General features: G+C 38.3%; 1 protein-coding gene across 15 annotated transcripts in view; it reads right to left on the reverse strand.

Annotated features, from left to right (window-relative positions):
- The window catches only part of RNF111 (ring finger protein 111), a 115454-nt gene that overhangs the window by 43106 nt on the left and 53526 nt on the right, over positions 1-18822 (reverse strand). For all 15 annotated transcript variants that reach the window (XM_055278337.2, XM_055278335.2, XM_063639012.1 and 12 more), the window contains exon 3: positions 1196-1322. In XM_055278337.2, the coding sequence (XP_055134312.2) occupies positions 1196-1322 (127 nt within the window). The remainder of the gene's footprint in view (positions 1-1195; positions 1323-18822) is intronic.

An 18822-nucleotide genomic window follows, 5' to 3' on the forward strand; every position in this document is an offset into this window, starting at 1 on the left:
AAATTAAAACAAACAAGGATATGTTATAGAATGCTCACTTCCATGCCTTTAGAAGTAGCACTTCAACGCTAAAATGGCAAGTGGAAAAGCATGTTCTAAGTGTTTGTAACAGATGTCAGAAATATGAATATATACTTTTAAAATCAGTAACATATTAACATGCAATAAGCAAATGCACTTCTAAATTCGTTCCAACACAAAAATTAAGATTCATCCATTAAATTATTAGTTTGGTGTATCAAATGTAACAAAGCAACTCTTTATTGCTATTATTACCGATACTTACAATCACCTAAAGTATAAGATGAATGCAGTGTTAGGAGTTGATATTTTGGAGGGAGAGTCAAAGTGATTCTTCAATAGGGCAATGTCTTTTCCAGTTATTTATAAAAACAGATAAGGATGTTTCATTCATGTGTTAGTTCAGAGCACCGATAACGTTACTGAGTGAAGGACAAAGAATCAAAACATATGTTTTGAATTAGGGTGCCCTAACACAGTAACAGCACAAGTTTCACTGGTATCAGTGAGTAACATATTGAAACAAGTAGATTCTAACAGAAAGGGCTATTTCAACATCAAACCCCTTAATATTTTTTCATTTTTAATGTTGGTACCATCCCCAATATTTATGTATTATTCACATCTAAATTTCAAAGGAGATCAATTCTCCATATCATTAAAAAAACAGAATTTTATAAAACACTAAGTAAAATTGTTGTTTATTCAGAGCATTAACTCTTAACTCTCATTGTATACTTAGGGTGCTTTTAAAAAGACTAACCTCTAAAATTCTAGTTCAAGTCTTGGAAAGAGTCTGGGCAACAATATAGCTTTATTTTATTATCTCTCCAGGTGAGTTTAATGCAGCCTGCTTTGAAAACTACGAATCTAGACAGGCTTAGTGACATGTGCCTACAGTCCTAGCTACTATGGAGAATGAGACAGGAAAATCACTTGAGCCAAGGGGTTCAAGTCCAGCCTCGGTAACATAGCAATATTCTGTCTCTTACAGAAAAAAAAAAAAAAATCCACTAATCTGATATATGCATACGCAAACTGGGTCTCAAAAAGAATAAATAAATAAATAAATAAATAAATAAATAAATAAAAAGAATGCAAATATCTGCAGCACAAATATGTTTAATATTTATATTTAATATTTCAAACATTTAACTAAGAATTAAAATCTCACCGATAGCTTTCTCCAACTGTTACAATCTCCACTTCACTGTCAGTTGAGGTAACATTAATTTCTTCATTGGCAGTAACCTGGGGAGTGGAGGAAGCTTCTATCACCACAACATCTTCATCAATACTTCCTGGAAATAAAAAGAAAAAACATTTAAAGGCATCTTCCTGTCAGCTAATCGTTAGGCAGAAATTTTTATTTTGACTTTGAAGACCATGAAATTCATTGCAAAAACAAAAATCTTATCTGTCAAAAAGGTTTTTTAAAAAAATACACAAGGAGCGAAAAACACACATAGTAAAAATGGTAATCACCGTTTTAATCTATACTTCTTTGCATGTTTACTTCCTCTTCTATGGATTTGGTGTATTCATTACAAATGTTCAGTGGTTTCTACATTATTTGCAAGATCTATATAGATATTTATCCTGTAATATCTGTAGTATATTATAGATCTTGTATAACATATTCCATTATATAGGAATATTAACCCTTTAATAGCTCAAAGTAATTACAGTAGCTTTATGCTTTTTCCAAGGTTGTTTTCATTTAGGTGATATATTCTTTTAAAAAAACTTTTAGTTTTTTTTTAGTTAGCTTTTTAGTTTTATGTTATGAAATTTGTCATTTATTTAATTAATTACTTTATTTATTTTTTGAGACAGTTTCTCACTCTGTCACCCAGGCTGGAGTGCAGTGGGATGATCTCAGCTTACTGCAACCTCCTCTGCCTCCTGGGTTCAAGTGATTCTCATGCCTCAGCCTCTGAAGTAGCTGGGACTACAGGCATGCACCACCACGCCAGGCTAATTTTTTAGTAGAGATGGGGTTTCACCATGTTGCCCAGGCTTTTCTTGAAATTCTAACCTCAAGTGATCCAGCCCCCTCAGCCTCTCAAAGTGCTGGGATTACAGGCGTGAGCCGCTGCACCCAGACAAAATTTGTCTTTTTTGTTTTGTTTTGTTTTTTTTTTTTGAGACAGAGTCTCGCTCAGTCGCCCAGGCTGGAGTGCAGTGGCTCGATCTCCACTCACTGCAAGCTCTGCCTCCTGGGTTCACGCCATTCTCCTGCCTCAGCCTCCCAAGTAGGTGAGACTACAGGTACCCGCCACCAGGCCCAGCCAATTTTTTTTTTTGTTTTTTTGTTTTTTTGTTTTTTTGTTTTTAGTAGAGACGGGGTTTCACCGTGTTAGCTAGGATGGTCGTGATCTCCTGACCTCATGATCCGCCCTCCTCAGCCTCCCAAAGTGCTGGGATTACAGGCATGAGCCACCGCGCCCGGTCCAAAATTTGTCATTTTTAAATGCCTGTTCTTTTCTAAATCATTCTAAGCTTGGAAAGTGCATCCTTATTTAGAAGATGGATACGTATTAAATTAGACTTGGTCCAAGTCTTTGTTTAATATTCTTTATATTACTGTATCTAGAACTGATTTTTGTTATGACATTAGATAAGATTATATAAATAGAATCCTGCTCTGTCTCTCCACAGCTAACTAGCTATCACCAAAACATTTATTGAAAAATATTTTCTTTTATCCCATTAGTTTTTGATACCTCCTCGAATTTTCAGTTATGCAAAAGAAATACGTACTGGAAACTGACTGCACAACATAGGGTCTATGATTAACAATAACATATTGTATGTTTAAAACTTTGCTAAAAGGGTATATCACATTGAGTGCTCTAACCAAAAAAGGAAACAAAAGTAAGAGGACAGGAAGAAATTTTTGGAGGTGATGGATATAAGTCCATGGCATTGATTGTAATGATGGTTTTACAGGTGTTATACCTCTTTCCAAACACATCAAGGTATATACACCACCTTCCTTCAGCTTTTAGTATACTAATCATACCTCAATAATGCAGTTAAAATATTTTTTGATACTTCTCTTAAATATTACGCGTATTTTAGGGTCCATTTTGAAACTATTCAACCCCTTTGATATAGAGTCTAGTGTCAGGGTAAGTCTACTTTTTAAAATAGTTTTTTTGAGGTACAATTTACATACTTTAAAATTCAACCATTTAATCTGGCCTTTCGCCAGAAACCACCATCTTCCAATAATTCACCAAGATGACAAACACAAAGGAAAAGAAAAGAGGCACCTCCAATTTGTTCTCTAGGGCTTTTAGAAAACATGGAGTTGTTCCTTTGGCCACAGACACAGGAATCTACAAGAAAAAGCGATGTTGTACACATCAAGAAAATGGCTACTGCTCATACAAAAATTAGCCAGGCATGGTGGTGCTCACCTGTAATCCCAGCTATTCAGGAGGCTGAGGCAGGAAAATCGCTGGAACCCAGGAGGCGGAGGTTGCAGTGAGCCGAGATCACGCCAATGCACTCTAGCCTGGGCGACAGAATGAGACTTCATCTCAAAACAAAAAAAAAAAGAAAAAGAAAAAGAAAAGAAAATGGCCACTGTGGGCCAGGTGTGGTGGCTCACGCCTGTAATCCCAGCACTTTGGGAATCTGAGGCAGGAGGATCACAAGGTCAGGAGTTTGAGACCAGCCTGACCAGCATGGTGAAACTCTGTCTCTACTAAAAATACAAAAATTAGCCGGGCATGGTGGCACGCGCCTGTAATCCCAGCTACTCAGGAGGCAGGAGAATCACTTGAACCTGGGAGGCAAAGGTTGCAGTGAGCCGAGATCGCGCCATTGCACTCCAGCCTGGGTGACAGAGCGAGACCCATCTCAAAAAAAAAAAAAAAAGAAAGAAAGAAAAAGAAAATGGCTACTGTTCAAAAAGGAATGCCCATAAATATTACCATGGCAAAACTGGAAGTTACAATGTTATCCAGCATGCTGTTGGCATTGCTGTGACAAACAAAACTCTTGCCAAAAGAATTAATGTATATAATGAGCATATAAAGCACTATAGCTGAGATGGCTTCCCAAAACACATGAACGAAAAAGATCAGAAAAAGAAGGAAGCCAAAGAGAAAGGTACCTAGGTACAACTGAAGCATCAGCACTCTCCACCCAGAAAAGCACACTTTGTGAGAACCAATGCACAGGAGCCTGAACTGCTGGAACCTATAACCTGCGAATTCATGGCATACTAGGTGGCCAAAAAAAAAAAAAAAAAATCAAAGACACCTGGACTATAAACAAAACAAAATAAAACCTGAGGGCATTATGCTAAGTGAAATAAGCCAGTCACAAAAAGGCAAAATTGTGATTCCAGTTATGTGAAGTATCTAAAGTAGTCATATGTGTAGAAACAGACAGAAGAGTGGTGGTAACCACAGTCAGAGGGAGGAGAAAGAGTTGCATAATGGCTATAGAGTTCCAGTTTTGCAAGATGGAAAAGTTCTGGAGATCTGTTTCGCAACAAATGTAAATATACTTTTTGTGTGTGTGTGTGAGACAGGGTCAGGCTAGAGTTTAGGGGCACAATCACGCTCATGCTATCAATCTCCTGGGCTCCAGTGATCCTACTAACTCAGCCTCCTGAGTAGCTGGGACTACAGGTGCACACCACCACACCCAGCTAATTTTTTTTTTTTTTTAAGAGACAGGATCTTAGTACATTGCCCAGGCTCGTCTCGAACTCCTAGGCTCAAGTAATCCTCCTCCCACCTCGGTCCCCCAAAGTGCTGGGATTACAAGTATGAGCCACTGCACCTGGTCCCAATGTGAATATACTTAACACTACTGAACTATAAGCTTAAAAATGGTTAAAATGGTTTTTAAAAAAGTAATGCTCCATTTCTTTTCTTGCTGTATTTTTTTACAAACCTGTTGTTGAATGGCTTCTTCATTACTATCACCTGTCAATACAAATGTCACCCAACAGTTTACAAATGTCTGTAATTAAGAATTTTCACGAGTGTAAAAAAATTCACCCATTTTAAGTGTACATTTTGCTAATTTTAGTAAATTTATGGAGTGTAGTCATCACCACAATCCAGTTTAAGAACATTTCCAATAACCCCAAAGGAGCTCGCAAGACCTATTTCAGTCAGTCATCATCCCCTATACCAACTCCAATACCCCTGCAACAATTGATCTGCTCTCTGTCATTATGAATTGGTTTGTATTTTGTAAAGTTTTATGTTAAGTGGAGTCACATACTACATACACTTTTGGCTCCTTTCACTCAGCATATTTATGTTGAAATATATTCATTTGTTGCATCAATATTCATACTTTTTTTATTGCTGAGTAGTATCCAATCATATGGATATAACATACTTTGTTTATCCATTCATCCACTGATGGACATTTGGGTTTTTCTCAGTTTTTGCATATTACAAATAAAGTAGCTATGAACATTCTTGTATAAGTCTTCCTACAAACATGTGCTTTCATTTCTCTTAGGTAAATACTTAGGAATGTAATTTCTAGGTTCTATGGTAAGTTTGTTTAACTTTTTAAGGAACTGCCAAATTGTTTCCCTAAGTGGCTCTACGGTTTTACATTCCCAATAGGGAAATGAAGGTTTCAGGTTCTCCACATCCTCACCAATACCTATTATTGTCTCTTTTTCATTAAACTTGTTCCAGTGGTTATACGTGGTATCTCACTGTGGTTTTAATAACCATTTCTAAAATAAGTAGGCTGGATACAGTGGTTCACGCCTATAATCCCAGCAGTTTGGGAGTCTGAGGCAGGAAGATTGCTCGAGCTAAGGAGTTCAATCCAGCCTGGGCAACATGGCGAAGCCCTGCCTCTACAAAAAATACAAAAATTATCTGGGCATGGTAGCACACGCCTGTAGTCCCAGATACTCGGGAGGCTGAGGTAGGAAGATAGCTTGACCCTGGGAGACGGACGCTGCAGTGAGCCAAGATGGGACCACTGCACTCCAGCCTGGGCAACAGAACTAGACCTTGTCTCAAAACATAATAAAAAATAAATAAATAAATAAATAAATAAATAAAAACCATAACTACTGGTGCTAAGCATTTTTTCATGTGATTATTAGTTACTCTGGTTTTTATCTGTTTTGTGTTTGAGAAAGTGTCTTGCTCCAATGCCCAGGCTGGAGTGCAGTGGCACAATAATAGCTCACTGCAGCCTTGATCTCCCAGGCTCAAGCAATCCTCCCACCTCAGCCACCCCAGTAGCTGCGACTACAGGTACATGCCACCATGCCCAGCTAATTTTTAAATTTTTCATACAAATGAGGTCTCACTATGTTGCTCAGGCTGGTCTCAAATTCCTGAGCTCAAGTGATCTTCCTACCTTGGACTCCCAAAGTGCTAGGATTATAGATGTGAGCCACCGTGCCAAGCCTAATTTTATTAGCCACTTTGGTGAAATGTCTATTCTTCTGTCCATGTTTAATCTGAGTTTTTGGTCTCATTGTTGAATTATAAGAATTCCTGGCCAGGTATGAGCCATCATGCCTGTAATGCCAGCATTTCGGGAGGCTGAGGCAGGTGGATTGCTTGAGCCTAGGAGTTCAAGACCAGCCTGAGCAACATGGCAAAACCTCGTCTCGACAAAAGCTACTCCGGAAGCTGAGGTGGGAGGATCACTTGAAACCAGGGGGCCGAGACTGCAGTGAGCCGAGATTGTGCCATTGTACTCCAGCCTGGACAACAGAGTGAGACCCTGTGTCTCAAAATAGTAACACTAAAAAATAAAGAGTTCCTTATATATCCTGAATGACAAGTCTTTTCTCAGATATACTATTTGCAAATATTTTCTTCCCGTCCATGACATGACCTTTTCATTTTCTTAATAGCGTCTTTTGAAGCACAAAAGTCTCTAATTTTAATGTTCAAATTGGCAACTTCTTTTATGGATTGTGATTTTGGTGACATATTTAAGAAACCTCTGTCTAACCCAAGGTCACTGAGATTTTCTCCTATGCCTTCTTCTAGAAGTTTTATCATTTAGTTCTTACATTTAGGTCTATGATCTACTTTGTTAATTTCTGTGTCAGACAACAAGTAAAAGGTCTAAATTTATCTTTTCTGCATATGAATACACAATACTCCAAAGAACAGAACAGGCCAGGAGCAGAGGCTGATGCCTGTAATCACAGCAATCTGGGAGGCTGAGGTGGGCAGATCGCTTGAGCCCAGGAGTGCAAGACCAGCCTGGGTAACAGGCGAAACCTCATTTCTACAAAAAAATAAAAAATTAGCCAGGTGTGGTGGCATGTGCCTGTAGTACCAGCTACCCAGGAGGCTGAGATGGGAGGATCACCTTAGCCCTGAAGGCTGAGGCTGCAGGGACCCCTGATGACGCCACTGTAGTCCAGCCTGGGCAACAGAATGAAATCCTGTCTCAAAAAATTAAAGGAAAAAAAAAAAGCAGAAAATAGGAGCAGACACTGGTAAATAAGGGAGATAATGAAAGATTATCTGACTTAGAGAAACGTTTTAAAAATTACTTAATAATATTGTATTTATATTCTGGAATATTTGCAAAATGTTATTATCAATTAGATAGAAAACATAACATTTATTAGGAGTTATGAGATGTGAAAATATTTGAAGTGGTTTTTAAGTCCTAAAGATTACACAAAAAGACTGAGGTAAAATGCATTTTTAACAGCGCAAATATATCTTACAGGCAGAAAAACAACAAAACAGTAGCACCCAAGTGGCTATTTAAAATAATATTGTAGATTGAATTTCCAAATTATTTTCCAACTCTTGCTTCATAATCATGAACACAATGCAGCTTAAGGTAGAAGTACAAAAGGAACCTTGAGATACTAATCCAGCTAACCACTGACTTTGCAGACATGTTACTTGTTAATTAACTCAAATCATTAAATATGGAATTAAGTATGGTGGTACAAGTACATTTAAAACTAAAAGCATTATGTATCAATGACAAGTCATATTTTTTTAAAAACTTTCCTTATTTCAACCCATAAACTGGGCATTACCAGTTTGACATGGAGAAAAGTTATATTTACATGTCAACTTTATTTATGATTTTTCTCCATTTATCTGTATAAAAAATTTCTTTTAAAACCTGTTTTTAAAAAGAGGAAAAACTAAGGCCAGGCGCAGTGTCTCACGCCTGTAATCCCAGCATTTTGGGAGGCCAAGACGGGCAGATCACAAGGTCAGGAGATCAAGACCAGCCTGGCCAACATGGTGAAACCCCGTCTCTACTAAAAATACAAAAATTAGCCAGGTGTGGTAGCAGGCACCTATAGTTCCAGCTACTCGGGAGGCTGAGGCAGGAGAATCACTTGAACCCAGGAGGCAGAGGTTGCAGTGAGCCAAGATCGCGCCACTGCACTCCAGCCTGGGTGACAAGAGCAAAAACTCCGTCTCAAAAAAAAAAAAAAAAAAGAAAGACTAAAAAAAAAAAAAAAAACTGTAAAAAACAAGCTAACATTATCGAACACCTTTTACATGGCTTATGTAACATTTTGAAACCTCAATGATAAATGATACAAAGTTAGCTTTGCTAATGCATGAAAATTCAATTTATATAACTTTTTATGAATACACAGATTATGTAACTAAAAGTACATAAATAGCTTGCTTAGGCACTCTTATTCTATTGCTTAAATATATTATTTTTCTAAAAAGGACTTTATGCACAACTTGAACATAATACATAAAAATTATGTAACTAAAGCATATTCACAACAGGCAACATTTTGGCATCTACAATCCAGTGTTTTCTAGGATAACAGTTATTTAAACCAAAATTTTAAAAAGGGAAACATTTCAAAAATTATAAAGTTACTCTTATTAAATAGCACAGCTTAAAAGAAAATCAGGAGAATAGGTCACTTCTTACTGGGTCAATTTTATTTTCATTTTATCTTTTACATTTAGAAATACTAAAGGATAAAAAACGAGTATGGCTAAGACAGTGGTAGGACTGTGGGTGATTTTCTTTGAATTTTTTTTTTTAAAGGTTAGGTTGTTTATAGCTTTTAAAACATCATGAGAAAAATAACATATTTCTCTGGCTACCAGGCTAGAAAGAATATGAGTAGTATAACAATGATAACAAAAACAATGGTTTCTCTGGAGAGTTCTTTATGAACTCCTCAAAGTCCATTTCTATTTCCTGGTAAGAGATCACAGATTCTCTTGGCATCAGCAATAAGCAATGTTAGCCACTGTGCTCACCGATCGCCTTAGTCCCTCTGTGCCTTAAGACTGGAATGATGTTAACAATAAGAAGAGTTTCCATGGCCAGGCGTGGTGGCTCATGCCTGTAATCCCAGCACTTTGGGAGGCCAAGGCAGGTGGATCACCTGAGGTCAGGAGTTTGAGACCAATCTGGCCAATATGGCAAAACCCTGTCTCTATTAATAATACAAAAATGAGCTGGGCATGGTGATGTGTGCCTCTAATTCCAGCTACTCATGAGGCTGAGGCAGGAGAATAGCTTGAACCTGGGAGGTGGAGGTTGCAGTGAGCCGAGATTGCACCATTGCACTCCAGCCTGTGCGGCAAAAGCGAAACTCTGTCTCCCCCACCCCCCCCAAAAAAACATAGTTTCCAATCTGTAAGCACAAACTTTGTGCCATATATAGTATTATGCATGTCTAGCCTCATCAAGAAACTGAAGCTTAGAAAGTTTAAGTGACTTGCAGGAAAACAATAAGCAACACTTAAAATTCAAAGCTAATTCCAATTCTAAAGCTCATATTCTTTTCATAAATGACATCATGTTACCATACCTACTAAACATGTGGGTGCCTAGCTACTATCAAAAGCATTTTCCTGCTACCAGATGCTTTTGCCACCGCTCCTGTCTTTTATAGTCACAATTAAAGTTACTGAAGTTACAGCAAATGACTCCACTTTGGGACTCCTCTGTTGGTATCTTTCCAACAGAAATGAAAACATATATGTACACAAAGAGTTGTACCCAAATGTTCACTGTAGCATTTTCACAACAGCAAATACTGGAAACAATTCAAAATGCCCTTGACCTCTACCTACCTACAGGAGCCTACTCACTAGCCTTATAGATGTCATATCTCATCTTCATGATTAATGGCAGTGCAGAAACACAAGTAGGACCAGAGCCCAGACAAGGAATAAATCACTTAAACAATTCCAGCCAGTTGCAGTGGCTCACACCTGTAATCCTAACACTTTGGGAGGCCAAGGCGGGCAAATCACGAGGTCAGGAGTTCAAGACCTGTCTGGCCAACATAGTGAAACCCCATCTCTACTAAAAATACAAAAAATTAGCTGGGTATGGTGGTGTGAGCCTGTAATCCCAGATACTTGGAAGGCTGAGGCAGGAGAATCATATGAACCCGGGAGGTGGAGGTTGCAGTGAGCGAGATCACACCACTGCACTCCAGCCTGGGCAACAGAACAAGATTCCATCTCAAAAAACAAAAACAAACAAAAAAACATGCCATCACTGACAACTAGATAAACAAAATGTGGTATATCTATATAACAGAATACTATAACTAACAAAATAAAAACTAATTACTGATACCTGTTATAACATGGACTAACCATCTCAAAAAAATATGCTAACTTAGGCCAGGCCCAGTAGCTCATGTCTGTAATCCAAGCACTTTGGGAGGCCAAGGCAGGTGGATTGCCTGAGCCCAGGAGTCAGAGACCAGGCTGGACAACATGGAGAAACCTCATCTCTACAAAAAAATACAAAAATTAGCCAGACATGGTGACATTCACCTGTAGTCCTAGCTACGAGAGGCTGAGATAGGAGGACTGCTTAAGTCCGAGAAGCAGAGGTTGCAGTGAGCTGTGATCGCCACTGCACTCCAGCTTGGGCAACAGAGCAAGACCTGCCTCAAAAAATAAAATTATGCTAAGTAAAAGACGCCAGAAAGTAAAGACCATATATTATATGATTTCATTTATATGAAATGCCCACAAAAGGCACATCTGTAGATACAGCAAATCAGAGGTTGAGGGGAATGAAAGTAGGAACAGAGACTGACATTAAGAAAGGAGGGATCTTCTGGGATTGATAAACATATTCTAAAACTGTATTGTGGTGATTATTGCACAACTCTAAATACACTTTAAAAAATTACTGAATTGGGCTGGGTGCGGTGGCTCACACTGCAATTCCAGCACTTTCGGAGGCCAAGGCAGACAGATCACCTGAAGTCAGGAGTTCAAGACCAGTCTGGCCAACATGGTGAAAACCCCTTCTCTACCAAATAATACAAAAATTAGCTGGGTGTGGTGGTGGGTGCCTGTAATCCCAGCTACTTGGAAGGCTGAGGTGGGAATATCACTTGAACCCTGGAGGCAGAGGTGGCAGTGAGCAGAGATCACACCACTGCACTCCAGCCTGGGCAACAAAATGAGACCATGTCTCAAAAAAAAAAAAAAAAATACTAAATTGTACACTTTAAATGAATGAATTTTATAGTAGTTAAAATGAATTTTATAGTAGTTAATTGTACCTCCATAATTTTTTAAAAAAACACAAAACGCTCTCTGCAACATACAAAACTGGACGTCAACAAATGAAGACATCCCATATTCTGGAATACAAGGACTCAAAATCCCAAGATACCAACTCTCTGTAATGTAATCTACAAATGCAATCCCAATAAAAATACCATCACAGACCTCCCCACCCCCAAACACCTCCACGTAAACAAACTGATTATAAAGTTCACTTGGAAGAACAAACAACAATATTTAGGAAAACATTAAAGATTCTATAATTAAAAGAGTGTTCTTCCTGTACCTGGACAGAGAGAGCAATAAGATGGAGTAAAAACTCCATAAACAGGCCCAAATGCATGTGGAAAATTTAACATGTGACAAAGGTAGCATATCTCAAGTCAACAGGAAAAAGATGTTAATGACTGGTTTGGGGACAACTGGATAGTCACATGAAAAAAAATTTGGTCCATTTTTCATATTATACATAAGGATAAACACCAAATGCATCTATGCTCTAAATGTTAAAAATGAATTAAGTACAAGGACTGGGGAGAAATGGGCTAATTTTGCTAGAACTTTGGAGTGGAAAAAGTATTCCTAATTATGATTCAAAATCCAGAAGCAGTAAGAATAAAAGTTGATAAATATGACTTGTGAAAAAAAATGTTGGACGGGCATAGTGGCTCACGCCTATAATCCCAGCACCTTGTGAGGCCGAGAGGGTGGGTCACTTGAGCTCATAAGTTCAAGACCAGCCTGGGCAACATGACAAAATGCTGTCCCTCCAAAAAACACAAAAATTAGCCGGGCGTGGGGGTGTGCACTTGTGGTCCCAGCTACTCAGGAGGCTGAGGTGGGAGGATCGCTTAAGCGTGGGAGGGCTGAGGTTGCAATGAGCCGAGATAGCAATGCTGCACTCCATCCTGGGTGACAGAGTGAGATCCTGTCTCAAAAAAAGAAAAAAAAAAGAAAAAACAATGGCATAAAAGTATGTAAGTCAAGAAACTACTAATTAATTTGTGAAAAATGTGTGTATTATACAGGACTTACATTGCTAATATATAAAAAGCTTCTAAAAATGGATAGAAGAATGAAGACCAACATCCTGATATCAAAACAGGCAAAAAAAAAAAAAAGCTATGAACAGACTGATCACAGGAAAAGAAATGCAAATAACCTAAGATCTTTAAAACATATGAAAAGTTACACATTACACATTAAAAAAATAAAAGAAATACAAATTTAAAATGTACTGACATACTATTTCTCAGCTATCAGATGGACCAAAAACCCCCTAAAATCTGACAACATATTCTGTTGGAAGGATTTTGAGAAAACAGGCACCCTTGCCGGTGAGCATTCAAAATGGTTACAATCACCATGGAGAAAAATGTGACCATATTTTACAAAATAACATATGCATTTATCCTTTATTCAACAACTGCCTTCTAGAATTCTATCCCAAAGACACACTGTCAAACAAATATGAAATGACATACACAAAAGGCTATTTATTGCAGGAATTTTTTTGTTTTTCTTGAGACGGAGTCCCACTCTAGATCTTGGCTCACTGCAACCTCCACCTCCTGGGTTCAAGCAGCTCTCCTGCCTCAGCCTCTTGAGTAGCTGGGATTACAGATGCAGATATCATGCCCGGCTAATTTTTGTATTTTTGGTAGAGACGGAGTTTCACCATGTTGGTCGGGCTGGTCTTGAATTCCTGACCTCATGATCCACCTGCCTCAGCCTCCCAAAGTGCTGGGATTACAGGCGTGAGCCACCGCACTGGGTCAAGAAAAGCTATTTATTGCTGTGCTATTTATAATAATAAAAAAAAAGTCTGCAAACTGTTCATCAATAGGAGACTGGTTGAACAAACCGGTACAACCATGCAAGGGAGTATGATGAAGCTTAACAACAAAAGGAATAAAAAGAAATGAGATATACAGAGATACATGCTTTCATTCCTCTACAGTATCTCTGTATACCCCAACAATAGTATATATTAAGTGAAAAAAGCAAGAGACACTTTTGAGTAAGAGAAGGGGCTCGTATTTTGGGTATATTTTTGAAGAAAAAAAATGAAAGAATTAACCAAAACTAAATTAAGACCTGGGTATATCTTGATTTAAAGTTTTGACTCTGAAGCCAGGTAAATGTTTTACATAATTTAAAAAGCGAAATTAAATTTTTAAAAAATACCTTTAAAAAAGCCAACCCTGAAATAAATGCACCCAAATGCATGTGAAACTGGTGGCATAACCACAAAGAAAACTGGCCAAGGGCAAAAAGGCACTATACAAAACAAAATACTTAAATTGTATTAATTACAATTACTGTATTAGGTTAGTGCAAAAGCAATGGTGGTTTTGCCATTAAAAGTAATTTTCATGTTGAAACTAGTTCACTTATGTGTACGTATTTATGGTATATATAGGACAAGGCAAATAAGCTATGGATAATATTGTCAAGAATCAGAGTTTTCAGTGTAAGAACAAATACAAATATAAAACAACAACTTATATAAAAACCCTAATTCTAAACTTGCAGTGGAAATATTCACTTAAAGATTTATTTTTTTCTAAAATCTTTACATTCCTAGCTTTGTCTGTTAAAACAGTCAAAATGTGCTAGGCATGGTGGTTCACACCACACCTGTAATCACAGCAAATGAGGAGGCTAACATGATAGGATAAGTTGAGGCCAGGAATATGAGACCAAACTGGGCAACGTTAACAAGATCTCAACTCTATGCCAAAATGTAAAGACTATCAAGGCTAGGAAGAAACTGCATCAACTAATGAGCAAAATAACCAGCTAACATCATAATGACAGGACCAAATTCACACATAACAATATTAACTTTAAATGTAAATGGGCTAAATGCTCCAATTAAAAGACACAGACTGGCAAATTGGAAAAAGAGTCAAGACCCATCAGCGTGCTGTATTCAGGAAACCCATCTCACATGCAGAGACACACATAGGCTCAAAATAAAGGGATGGAGGAAGATCTACCAAGCAAATGGAAAACAAAAAAAGGCAGGGGTTGCAATCCTAGTCTCGGATAAAACAGACTTTAAACCAACAAAGATCAAAAGAGACAAAGAAAGCCATTACATAATGGTAAAGGGATCAATTCAACAAGAAGAGCTAACTATCCTAAATATATATGCACCCAATACGGCAGCACCCAGATTCATAAAGCAAGTCCTTAGAGACCTACAAAGAGACTTAGACTCCCACACAATACTAATGGGAGACTTTAACACCCCACTGTCAACATTAGACAGATCAATGAGACAGAAAGTTAACAAGGCTACCCAGGAATTGAACTCAGCTCTGCACCAAGCAGACCTAACAGACATCTACAGAACTCTCCACCCCAAATCAACAGAATATACATTTTTTTCAGCACCACACCACACCTATTCCAAAATTGACCACATAGTTGGAAGTAAAGCACTCCTCAGCAAATGTAAAAGAACAGAAATTACAACAAACAGTCTCTCAGACCACAGTGCAATCAAACTACAACTCAGGATTAAGAAACTCACTCGAAACCACTCAACTACATGGAAACTGAACAACCTGCTCCTGAATGACTACTAGGTACATAACGAAATGAAGGCAGAAATAAAGGTGTTCTTTGAAACCAACGGGAACAAAGACACAACATACAAGAATCTCTGGGACACATTCAAAGCAGTGTGTAGAGGGAAATTTATAGCACTAAATGCCCACAAGAGAAAGCAGGAAAGATCCAAAATTGACACCCTAACATCACAATTAAAAGAACTAGAAAAGCAAGAGCAAACACATTCAAAAGCTAGCAGAAGGCAAGAAGTAACTAAAATCAGAGCAGAACTGAAGGAAATAGAGACACAAAAAACCCTTTAAAAAATTAATGAATCCAGGAGCTGGTCAACAAAATCGACAGACCGCTAGCAAGACTAATAAAGAAGAAAAGAGAGAAGAATCAAATAGACGCAATAAAAAATGATAAAGAGGATATCACCACCGATCCCACAGAAATACAAACTACTATCAGAGAATACTACAAACACCTCTACACAAATAAACTAGAAAATCTAGAAGAAATGGATAAATTCCTCGACACATACACCCTTCCAAGACTAAACCAGGAAGAAGTTGAATCTCTGAATAGACCAATAACAAGCTCTGAAATTGTGACAATAATCAATAGCTTTCTAACCAAAAAAAGTCCAGGACCAGATGGATTCACAGCCGAATTCTACCAGAGGTACAAGGAGGAGCTGGTACCATCCCTTCTGAAACTATTCCAATCAATAGAAAAAGAGGGAATCCTCCCTAACTCATTTTATGAGGCCAGAATCATCCTGATACCAAAGCCTGGCAGAGACACAACCAAAAAAGAGAATTTTAGACCAATATCCTTGATGAACATTGATGCAAAAATCCTCAATAAAATACTGACAAACCGAATCCAGCAGCACATCAAAAACCTTATCTGCCATGATCAAGTGGGCTTCATCCCTGGAATGCAAGGCTGGTTCAACATAAGAAAATCAATAAATGTGGCCAGGCGCAGTGGCTCACGCCTGTAATCTCAGCACTTTGGGAGGCCGAGGCGGGCAGATCACGAGGTCAGGAGATTGAGACCATCCTGGCTAACACGGTGAAACCCCGCCTCTACTAAAAAAATACAAAAAATTAGCCGGGCGTGGTGGCAGGTGCCTGTAGTCCCAGCTACTCGGGAGGCTGAGGCAGGAAAATGGCATGAACCCGGGAGGCGGAGCTTGCAGTGAGCCGAGATAGTGCCACTGCACTCTGGCCTGGGCAAAAAGAGCAAGATTCTGTCTCAAAAAAAAAAAAAAAAAGGAAAGAAAATCAATAAATGTAATCAAGCATATAAACAGAACCAAAGACAAAAACCACATGATTATCTCAATAGATGCAGAAAAGGCCTTTGACAAAATTCAACAATGCTTCATGCTAAAAACTCTCAATAAATTAGGTATTGATGGGACGTATCTCAAAATAATAAGAGCTATTTATGACAAACCCACAGCCGATATCATACTGAATGGGCAAAAACTGGAAGCATTCCCTTTGAAAACTGGCACAAGACAGGGATGCCCTCTCTCACCACTCCTATTCAACATACTGTTGGAAGTCCTGGCCACGGCAATCAGGCAGGAGAAGGAAATAAAGGGTATTCAATTAGGAAAAGAGGAAGTCAAATTGTCTCTGTTTGCAGATGACATGATTGTATATCTAGAAAACCCCATTGTCTCAGCCCAAAATCTCCTTAAGCTGATAAGCAACTTCAGCAAAGTCTCAGGATACAAAATCAGTGTACAAAAATCACAAGCATTCTTATACACCAATCACAGACAGAGAGCCAAATCATGAGTGAACTCCCATTCACATTTGCTTCAAAGAGAATAAAATACCTAGGAATCCAACTTACAACGGATGTGAAGGACCTCTTCAAGGAGAACTACAAACCACTGCTCAATGAAATAAAAGAGGATACAAACAAATCGAAGAACATTCCATGCTCATGGGTAGGAAGAATCAATATCATTAAAATGGCCATACTGCCTAAGGTAATTTATAGATTCAACGCCATCCCCATCAAGCTACCAATGACTTCCTTCACAGAATTGGAAAAAACTACTTTAAAGTTCATATGGAACCAAAAAAGAGCCCACATTGCCAAGTCAATCCTAAGCCAAAAGAACAAAGCTGGAGGCATCACGCTACCTGACTTGAAACTATACCACAAGGCTACAGTAACCAAAACAGCATGGTACTGGTACCACAACAGAGATATAGATCAATGGAACAGAACAGAGCCCTCAAAAGTAATGCCGCATATCTACAACTATCTGATCTTTGACAAACCTGCCAAAAACAAGAAATGGGGAAAGGATTCCCTATTTAATAAATGGTGCTGGGAAAATTGGCTAGCCATATATAGAAAGCTGAAACTGGATCCCTTCCTTACACCTTATACAAAAATTAATTCAAGATGGATTAAAGACTTACATGTTAGACCTAAAACCATAAAAATCCTAGAAGAAAACCTAGGCAATACCATTCAGGACATAGGCGTGGGTAAGGACTTCATGTCTAAAACACCAAAAGCAATGGCAACAAAAGCCAAAATCGACAAATGGGATCTAATTAAACTAAAGAGCTTCTGCATAGCAAAAGAAACTACCATCAGAGTGAACAGGCAACCTACAAAATGGGAGAAAATTTTTGCAACCTACTCATCTGACAAAGGGCTAATATCCAGAATCTACAATGAACTCAAACAAATTTGCAAGAGACAAACAACCCCATCAAAGGATATGGACAGACACTTCTCAAAAGAAGACATTTACGCATCCAAAAAACACATGAAAAAATGTTCATCATCACTGGCCATCAGAGAAATGCAAATCAAAACCACAGTGAGATACCATCTCACACCAGTTAGAATGGCCATCATTAAAAAGTCAGGAAACAACAGGTGCTGGAGAGGATGTGGAGAAATAGGAACACTTTTACACTGTTGGTGGGACTGTAAACTAGTTCAACCATTGTGGAAGTCAGTGTGGCGATTCCTCAGGGATCTAGAATTAGAAATACCATTTGACCCAGCCATCCCATTACTGGGTATATACCCAAAGGACTATAAATCATGCTGCTATAAAGACACATGCACACGTATGTTTATTGCGGCACTATTCACAATAGCAAAGAATTGGAACCAACCCAAATGTCCAACAACGATAGACTGGATTAAGAAAATGTGGCACATATACACCATGGAATACTATGCAGCCATAAAAAATGATGAGCTCATGTCCTTTCTGGGACATGGATGAAACTGAAAACCATCATTCTCAGCAAACTATCGCAAGGACAAAAAACCAAACATCGCATGTTCTCACTCATAGGTGGGAATTGAACAATGAGAACACATGGACACAGGAAGGGGAACATCACACTCCGGGGACTGTCGTGGGATGGGGGGAGGGGGGAGGGATAGCATTAGGAGATATACCTAATGCTAAATGATGAGTTAATGGGTGCAGCACACCAACATGGCACATGTATACATATGTAACAAACCTGCACATTGTGCACATGTACCCTAAAACTTAAAGTATAATAATAATAAAATTTAAAAAATAAAATAAAATAAAAAGATCTCGTCTCTAAAAAAAAAATTAAAATCTAATTTAAAAAATAGTGGAGCAAGATGGCATGTGCTGTAGTCCCAAGTACTCAGAAGGCTGAGGCAGGAGGATCAC

The sequence above is a fragment of the Symphalangus syndactylus genome, chromosome 5 (assembly GCF_028878055.3).
Source record: "Symphalangus syndactylus isolate Jambi chromosome 5, NHGRI_mSymSyn1-v2.1_pri, whole genome shotgun sequence".
In the NCBI taxonomy this organism is placed as follows: domain Eukaryota; kingdom Metazoa; phylum Chordata; class Mammalia; order Primates; family Hylobatidae; genus Symphalangus; species Symphalangus syndactylus.